This window comes from Hoplias malabaricus, chromosome 13, assembly GCF_029633855.1.
Source record: "Hoplias malabaricus isolate fHopMal1 chromosome 13, fHopMal1.hap1, whole genome shotgun sequence".
Classification (NCBI taxonomy): domain Eukaryota; kingdom Metazoa; phylum Chordata; class Actinopteri; order Characiformes; family Erythrinidae; genus Hoplias; species Hoplias malabaricus.
Window position 1 is genome coordinate 28,856,317 of NC_089812.1, and position 10,000 is coordinate 28,866,316.

Here is a 10,000-nt window from a genome sequence, read left to right on the forward strand (position 1 = left end):
CTCTATGAAGTCGATGAAGACCATGGGTCTTATATAGGTCACGGTGATGAAGTGAATACTGCTTTACCGAGCTGTGCTGATGTTTCAGCTCTGATGCTGAAAGAGGTCATGGCCATTCATTAATAATTAATAAAGGAGAGAGGGGTAGCAGGGGAGAGGGAGAGAAAGAGAGAGGGAGATGGCCAGATGGGGTGGATGTGTGGTTTAGCTGAATTGACAGTTTTGTAGCGTGCCGGAGCCTGGTTCTCCATGTCCATATGCCACCCATCTCTCTATCTCTCTCAGCACAAACACAAGCCAGCCAGGCCTTACTCAATGCTCAGCACTATTTGTGTGTGCATGCGTGTGGGCAATGTGTTGTTTAAAAGCTCTTCCTTTCACAATCAGCTGCCTTTGTATCTGACCCTGTCAGTGGTGTAATAAAACATCACGATTGTAATTAAAACCAGGACAAAGTGTGACCATTCATCATGTGTTAGGGTAAACGGATTGTTCGGCAATCAAAACAATCACTCTTTGATGAGGAGCACTGATCGACACCCCCTTGTGGAGCAGTTTGTAAAAGTAAGCGAGTATGTATATGGGGCGACACGGTGGCACAGCAGGTAGTGTCGCAGTGACACAGCTCCAGGGACCTGGAGGTTGTGGGTTCGATTCCTGCTCCAGGTGACTGTCTGTGAGGAGTTGGGGTGTTCTCCCCGTGTCCGCGTGGGTTTCCTCCAGGTTCTCCGGTTTCCTCCCACAGTCCAAAAACACACGTTGGTAGGTGGATTGGTGACTCCAAAGTGAGTGTGAGTGAATGTGTGTCTGTGTTGCCCTGTGAAGGACTGGCCCCTCCAGGGTGTATTCCTGCCTTGTGCCCAAAGATTCAAGGTAGGCTTAGGACCCACCGCAACCCTGAATTGGATAAGCGCTTACAGATAATGAATGAATGAGTATGTATATGAGTGAGTTACAAGCCAGTTACATGACAATTACCAATTGTAGATTTAAATTTTCAATGTCATTTTCAGTTATATTTCAATTTACTAACGTCAATACTACAGTTCTCTAGTTCATCAGCCGAAAATATTTGGTGCCTAAAGTTTTTCACTGATATGATCACATACTGTGTTCTCTCTGTGTCCGCGTGGGTTTACTCCGGGTGCTCCAGTTTCCTCCCACAGTCCAAAAACACATGTTAGTAGGTGGATTGGCGACTCCAAAGTGTCCGTAGGTGTGAGTGTGTGAGTGAACGTGTGTGTTTGTTGCCCTGTGAAGGACTTGCGCCCCCTCCAGGGTGTGTTCCTGCCCTGCGCCCAATGATTCCAGGTAGGCTCTGGACCCACTGTGACCCTGAACTGGATAAGGGTTACAGATAATGAATGAATGAATGATGAGATACTGCTTTCTTACATTAGAGTACATTATGGTTTCATCTGTGGACTCTGGAAGCTGAGATCTCTTCTCTTTACTGTATCACTTACAGTATCTTCATCTAAAAAACGACAATAAAGGAATTCCCTGCAATCACTACAGATGAAAAACGGGAAAACCTAAAGACAAGGTTTCAGATTCCTGTGGTGGCGCTCACTGGCACTTAATGTGATTTTAACACAGTTACCGAATAACTGTAAAATGACTGTAAAATGCTGTGCAGTTCAATACGTTGGCTCAGCCACAGCCAATAGGTTCAGACCCAGCCAAAGTGTTTATTCATTAATAGCACTCATAGGAAGTTTCTGTTAGTTTTACAGGATATGTTTCCAGTGTTCAACTGTGTACATTTAATTAAATTGTGATACCACATCTTTAAATGTTCGGCATGTTCCAAAATGTCTTGTTTTGTTCAAAGGCCTTTACCTCCCTTTTATTACACACTTGTGTACCAGCTGCAGCCTGTTCAGTCTCTCTCCCTCCATCTGTGTACAGATGTTGGAGGGTAAATGGCTAGTAATGGTCGGTCTGTTGGGGTGCAGTGTAAATAGGCAGTTGTGTGCCTCTTCCTGTGCATTTTAAACCTTGTGGTAAAAATAGAACTGTGGTAACAAACAGCCTAAACATGTTTGTGCCATTTGTTTAGGGGATGCTGTTGAGTAACAGCCTCTGTTCCTGTCTCTTCCTGTCTGGCTGCACCAGCTCATAGATTCATTTGAAGTCCTTCTAGTGCAGAGTTTCCCGTAATTCAGAGCAATCCTGTAATATTAACTGGCTGAAAGCTTAGCTACCAGTAAAGTACAGTAAAGTACTTCTGCATTACAGCCACAATAAGCTCCACCAGTGGCTTCTGTCAAAGACTGAGAGGTAGTTCACTTCAACAACACTCACCAAACACCAGCCTCACCCTATAGATTCTGTAGATACAACCCCACCCACAACCTCCTGATTCACTGACTCCGCCTCTTATATAAACCAACATCTACTTCACTCTATACGTACTGTAGCTTTAGCTCCACCCACAACCACAACCTCCTGATTCACTGACTCCGCCTCTTATATAAACAAACATCTACTTCACTCTATACTTACTGTAGCTTTAGCTCCACCCACAACCTCCTGATTCACTGACTCTGCCTCTTATATAAACAAACATCTACTTCACTCTATACATACTGTAGCTTTAGTTCCACCCACAACCTCCTGATTCACTGACTCCGCCTCTTATATAAACAAACATCTACTTCACTCTATACATACTGTAGCTTTAGCTCCACCCACAACCTCCTGATTCACTGACTCTGCCTCTTATATAAACAAACATCTACTTCACTCTATACTTACTGTAGCTTTAGTTCCACCCACAACCTCCTGATTCACTGACTCTGCCTCTTATATAAACCAACATCTACTTCCCTCTATAGATACTGTAGCTTTAGCTCCACCCACAATCACAACTACTGACTCACTGACTCCATGATCTCTTCATAATATTTACATCTTTAAATCCTTGTTTATTTTGCTGAAAGACAAATGCAACATGATGTTTACACAGTTCCTTTCCCTTTGTTCTTCTGTGCGTCGACTGGAACAGAAGTGTAGAACACACACACACAGTTATGTTTTGCTTAAGGCACTTTTACACACACCCAAAAAATCTACCCAGCTGCTAAATCTCTAAAACATCCTCTCCTGCCACACACAAACACGCAAAGTGTCCATCAAACAGCAATTAGAAGCTGTAAACACCCACACGCACTCTGTCTCTCTTTCTCTCTCACACAGACACACTTAATAATTTATGGCCTTTCTAATTATATCTCAAAATAATGCTGCAACTGCATGTAATATTAGTACTTCCTATTTCTGAGCCATACATGGTCATTTTCCACACTTCTCAGGCCCCCAGAAACACTTTTATCACTCTCTCTCTCTCTGAAAATTATTTGGACACCGTGGAGACAACAATAAAACATTGCTTTGTGTTTGAATGAATGAATAAAGCAGAGATTAATCTTTGTGTAAAGTGTAAAACCTATATATTATTCATCATAAATATTACATGGTAGTTACTGAATAGGAGGGTTGTTCATATTCACACAGGCCAAGAGCAGTGTTGAAAAAAAACACAGTAAAACACTTACGTTTTTCAGACTTTGGGAGATATCTAATGTGAACCGTCCCTAAAACCACCTACGATTAAGAGCTCAATCATAAGCTCTTTAATGTCAACCCAAGACAGAGAATATTCCTGCATTTAATTAGCTCCTCTACTTTAAAAAATACGATTGTCATATTTATTTATTAAATCCATATTAATAAGTCTTTCCAGAGCAATTTGAATTCTGTTCTGAACGCAGCATGTAGCTGCTCTTATATACTGAAAGATAAGCTCCACTTCCTTATGCTGATCCATTTGACTCTAACCAGTGGAGACCAGTGTTCTAGGACTCTGGGGCTGATTTAAAGGAATTAAAGGAGACAAAGCCAAAGGCTTTGTAGATATCGCTGGAGAGATGTTAGGTAAGACAGGGCTAATTGGAGGATTTGTACCTGATCCCGGTGGGATTTGTTGACGTCGCATTTTCCTGCAGAAGTGAGTTCATGATCACAGTGTGCTTGGATAATACACTGCCACTGTACTTCTGTCTGTACATGGAAATCAATTCTATAATGAGGCAAACAAGGCACTGTTCTCTCTCTCTTTCCCCCTCTCCCCCACACACACACACACACACACACACACACACAAACAAACACACAAAGAAAATTGGATCAATGTGGGCGACCTTTCTAGCGACGCCCAGTAAACACCATTATCCCTATTACTCCTCTTCCATCTTTTCTGGCATTTTCTCTCCTGTTCCTTTCCTCAGCCCTAGTTTAAGTTCTTTCCTTTCCCTTTCCATTAGGGCATGTTTCCCCTCATCTTCCTGCTAATCATCTTCATCATCTTCTGGCTTTATAAACCAGATTAGGAGAGGCCTAATGATTGACATGCTCACACTAGTTTTTACACTAGTAGCCTCATCACATCAATACTGCTGCTTATTGTTGTTGTTGTTGTTGCTGTGGTTAAATGCCACTCAGAAATTGATTACCTTTTATAGATAAAATGTCTTGTCTGTACGGAGCTACACATACTTCTTTTATCGTATTGTACCATGTCAGGAACCTGTCAACAACAAAGGGGCCTCGGGGGGGCTTCACTTGTTTGCAACATGCATTGGGGCGGCTCTAACGCTAACAGCGATCAAATTGTTGTTTATCAGCTTAGAATCAATGTTTAGATATAATACTAATATAATTACTGGACTCTGTATCTTCATACATTACATGCCCAAAAGGTCTGGACATATTTGTTTAAATGGCCATGCTCACAGTGTATAATCATGGGTAGGTCACCGTGCCCAATGCCCAGTGTCAGCTACCGGGGTGTAACCCTTAACATTGGGCTGTAGAGTAGTGGCATGATGGACCCCATGTAATATGAGTTGGAGTTGTGTTTGTGGTCCAGAACAAATCCTCCAACATCAGCACTTGACTTAACGAATGCCATCAGATCCACACATCAGTGTCCCAACATCTATTCTAAAGCCTTCAGGGACGGTATTCCTGTGATTTCAGAGGAAATGTTGCATGACCAGGTCTATAATAAATCAAAGGTGCACCTGATTATGAGTTATAACTAACGGTTGTATCCTGTGTATGTGTGTGTGTCTGTGTGTATCTAGGTGAGACATACTCGGACATCTACAGTGCCACAGAGACGTGTCAGCCATGTACGGAGTGTTTGGGGTTGATGCGAATGGAGACCCCCTGCACCGACTCCAATGATGCCGTGTGCGTGTGCGACTACGGCTTCTACCAGAGTAGTGTGACACAGAAGTGTGAGCCGTGCACGGTTTGTCCAAAGGGTGAGGGTGTGTATGTGCGGTGCGATCCCACCCATGACACTGTCTGTGAGCCGTGCACGGACGACACCTACTCAAACCTGGAGAGTTCGCTGGACCCCTGCCTGCCCTGCACCATCTGCGATGAAAACACCGAGATTCAGATGAGGGAGTGTACTACTGTTGCTGATGCTGTGTGTTTTGGTGAGACTGAGGCGCGTGGGCGCGCACGCACACACACACACACACACACACACACACACACACACACTTGCACTACATTTCAAGCAACAATGGAATTTGTTTTACTTAAACTTTAGTTTCATCCTTTGTTGTGGAGTGTTTTTATCAAAATGAAAAAAAACTAAATCATTTGTTTATGAAGCTAAATTTAGCCAATTCCCAGTAGCAAGCAAATACCTGCTCTGTACATCATTACATCTGTAGATCAACAAAAGGATTAAAAATTAAGCAACATTCTGAAGTTATTTAGTCTTGTGTTTCAACAACGTTTAAAAAAAAATTAGAATATATTTTTTATTCTGTTTGGGCGTTATTTTTAAAGCACTTCCTGGTGGCTGCTAAGTGTTTGCTAACTTTGCAACTCAGACTTTAGCCTGAGACTAAGGGTGTACTCACACTTATCCCAGTGGAAATGTACTGTGCTGGATTACGATAGTCCTTCCTCCCATTCCCCTGCTGGCCTGCGCTCACACTGCGTTTTTACGTCCTAAACGTGATCACACTTATGTCATCAGAGAGTGGCTTTTATTTTGAAAAAAATGTGATTTTGCACAGCGGATTATTTGGAGTCACCTTTTCAGCAGAGACTCTCAAATGTTTTATAATTTGATCAATTTTATGGCACAGGGACTTACCTTTAATCATACTGCACCATCTAAGATGTTTTTTGAAGTATGTAGTCGCAAATGTTACCAAATATCTCAATAAACACTTACAGCAAACGCTGTTGCTTAGCAGTAGACCTTTGCATGGTTAGCACTCACACTTACGTGTACCGTGCCCAAGTCCAACTCAACTGCGCCTGTAAGGACCATGTACACTATTCAAATGTCATGGACTTAGGGGGTCAAACATGCCCACGCCCAGTGTTGATTACACCCTAAGACTAAACAATTATTAACTATTTAGTTTTGCATGGGTCTGTTTTTATTGTACAACCCTTTGACTACTCAGAAGGCTGTTAGCCATGTTGATTCACAAAACATACCAGTCTCTATTTCTCTCTCCCTCTCACACACACACACAGTCACACAAACACACAAACACATATACACCTGCTGTTTTTGAGAGAAAATAGTCTGGCTATGTTTCACTTTATTGGAAGCACAGACGGTCAAATACACACACACACACTTGGCATTGATCACTGACCCTTCACTCAGCAGGAGAAGATAACTGCTGTAGTTTAACAAACTTAATATTGGCTGGAGCCGGTGCTGTGTTCAGCGGGGATATATCCTGCAGTCAATACACAGTATTTCAGTCTCCATTCATTCCAAGTTATTTAGTAAGAACCAGCCAAACGAAATCGCGCTGTCCATAAACCCAGCTGAATGGACCTGGAACCTTCTTCAGAAGGCTCTGTAACTTAATTCAGTTTGACCTGATAGTTGTTCTAGAAGAATTACCTAAATGTAATGGTCAACTCATATTCTACATCCCAACATTGATATACAGTGTCAGAAGACACATATAATTTCAGGTTTAGGGTTTAATAGTGCATTTTGAGGAAAGTATAGGAGGGCAATATGATGTTATTTTATTATTAATCTTATAAGAGTTGTAAGTAGTGTTTTAGATTTCATAGAAATGATTTGTTACCTAAAATGTTTGATTGAAATGTATTGTGTGGCATATTTCCAGTTCACAAACCTTGGTGGACCTGGACTTAGGGGGTTGAACCTGGAGCCTAAAAAGCACATAGCCACTTTGTGCTTCATGGACTGATTTGTTAATCCAGACATGAAGAGTTCTAGCGTGAATGCAGTTATTGGTTTATGTCTAAAAGTTGGATACTACAGTTAGCTCTCCCACTCTGGACCACCACTTTTCTCCCAAGTGTTGGCTAATTAAAGAGATCCAGCCTGAAATCTTGTTCTGTAGCATTTGCTTTGCTTTCCACAAGTCCAGAGGTTAACTAGGGTCACTTCCTCATGGGTCCACTTCAGTCAGGCAGATGAAAGGTCACAGTGCAGATATTCTGTGCGTGGAAGTGCAGTCAAAGAGGTCAGAAAGGTCACAGAGGTCAAGTCCAATTGCTCTTTCTAATCTGCCATAAAAGTACACACTGCTGAATGGAGCTGACTCTGCCTTTAACTAGCATACAACACACACACACACACACACGTTTAAGCCAATAGAGTTTACATTACAGATTATTGCCGATAAAATAATGCTTGGTTTAATTTGGAAGAAAATTTTTTTTATTTATTTTTATAAAATTTTTATTTATTTATTTATTATTATTCCATTGGGTTTTATAGAAGCTTTGGCCATTCCAACTAAAAAGGTTCAATAATCAACCCAGCAGTTAAATAGATGTTTACATTTTCTATGCAGCTTAGCCACTGCAAGTTCCACCTGTTAGATAATCCCCTCCACACATTGACATAAAGTGCCACTAGGCTGGGAATGAGAGACAAGTGAAACCAACACCCTGTACTTTTGAAATGCTGCTAACAAAATGCCACGACTGCCCTACATGCTTTTAGGAGAGCACTTACGGTTCAGATTTGGAATTCCATCTAAGAGACATCTGCACTGACTCACACGATACTAAATAATGATAGGAAGAATGCTTAGAAAGTACAACTTCCTTATTTTATAGAAGTTTTTCAAAAAAGTTTGAAAAATCCCATTACAATGTTGGGCTGTTTGGTCATGTTAAAAAATGTCCAAAGACATGCATTCCAAGTAAACGTTTAGTCGTTGATTCAACGTTGAAATAACGTAATGACTGCCGTCTAATCAACGTTCTCTTAAGGTTGAAAATGAAAGTTGAAAAGACGTCCAAACACAGACATTGAAAAGACGTCTTTTACATGTATTTTGGACGTCCATTGACGTTATTAATTGGTCACCACTTAACTAACTTAATAAGATGGATTTTGGACGTCCATTGATGTTTAAAATATGTCCTTGACGGACAGACTACTTTTAGACCTATTTTGAATGTCAAGGGACGTTCTTGTTTACTGGGTTGTTATAGAGTGGTGCTCCTGCCTAAGCTGGGAATTCAACTCACATCAAAAAATGCCAGGTGCTAATTTGATATACTAATACTGAAATAATCAAGTAAACCCCCAAAACAAAACAAAACAAACAAAAAAAAACCTGTAACACAAATAGAATATAAAGAATGTAGTCACAGGCCTGGTTCTTAAGATATAAGACTGTCTGCTCTGTTCTCTCTCTCGCTCTCTCACACACACACACACATACACACTCACACACTCACACGCCTGAGGGCATCAAACATCAGAAGGACGTACCTCCCAAAGAGCAGTGCACTAATCCAATAACACGGCACATTACACGCCCCGTCCAGCCATGGAAACACTACTTCCTCTGTATACGTGTGTGTGTGTGTGTGTGTGTATTTCAGCTGCAGGCCCACTGCAGCATCAAAGATGGACAAAACGGACTCCTGCTATAAAGATCTGAAAATTCACACCGATGTAGCATGTGTTCACATGTGACATATGTAGTATTTCTTAAGCTCAGGTCAGGATAAAAATTCAGATTTGGAAAATTCACATCCTTGTTTTCTTCTTCTACGGTGTTCATTCCGGCTACGGCTTTCATTTTCCTTCCTAATATTACTAGTCCATCTATGTATAGTTAGGAAAATTGAAATATTTCTTTTGTTGAACTCAGTATATTTTCATGCTACAAGTGGGATTTGGACAAAAATTTGTTGGAATGTAACTGGATTTGGAAAAAAAAACTTGCACTGCATTTGGGTTCAGATGGAATTATATTGAATGATGTCGCTGGGCTTCTGTCATCTTTGGATTAAATTTTATTGGTAATATTCAAGCGGCATGGTGGTGCAGCAGGTAGTGTCGCAGTCACACGGCTCCAGGGGCTTGGAGGTTGTGGGTTCGATTCCCGCTCCAGGTGACTGTCTGTGAGGAGTGTGGTGTGTTCTCCCCGCGTCCGCGTGGGTTTCCTCCAGGTGACTGTCTGTGAAGAGTGTGGTGTGTTCTTCCCATGTCTGCGTGGGTTTCCTCCGGGTGACCCTCTGTGAGCAGTTGGTGTGTTCTCTCTGTGTCTGCGTGGGTTTCCTCCGGGTGCTCTGGTTTCCTCCCACAGTCCAAAAACACACGTTGGTAGGTTAAACCGTAGGTGTGAATGTGTCTGTGTTGCCCTGTGAAGGACTGGCGCCCCTTCCAGGGTGTATTCTTGCCTTGCGCCCAATGATTCCAGGTAGGCTCTGGACCCTCTGTGACCCTGAATTGGATAAGCGGTTACAGATTATGGATGGATGGATGGATGGTAATATTCATGTAGGGAAAGAACTGGGTCTTTCTTAGACTGCATTGTGGTTTGCTCAAAAATGTATGGCCTAATTACCAGGGCTTCAGGCAAATGTTTTTTCTCACAGCTATCCCACAACCACATCAAATCAAGTCTCAAACACTGAAAACTCATTCATTCATTCATTG

General features: G+C 41.8%; 1 protein-coding gene across 1 annotated transcript in view; it reads left to right on the top strand.

Moving 5' to 3' along the window:
- The window catches only part of ngfra (nerve growth factor receptor a (TNFR superfamily, member 16)), a 40,798-nt gene that overhangs the window by 10,929 nt on the left and 19,869 nt on the right, over positions 1–10,000 (top strand). Inside the window, exon 3 of the mRNA XM_066642870.1 lies at positions 5,151–5,513. Coding sequence (XP_066498967.1) covers positions 5,151–5,513 — 363 coding nt within the window. The remainder of the gene's footprint in view (positions 1–5,150; positions 5,514–10,000) is intronic.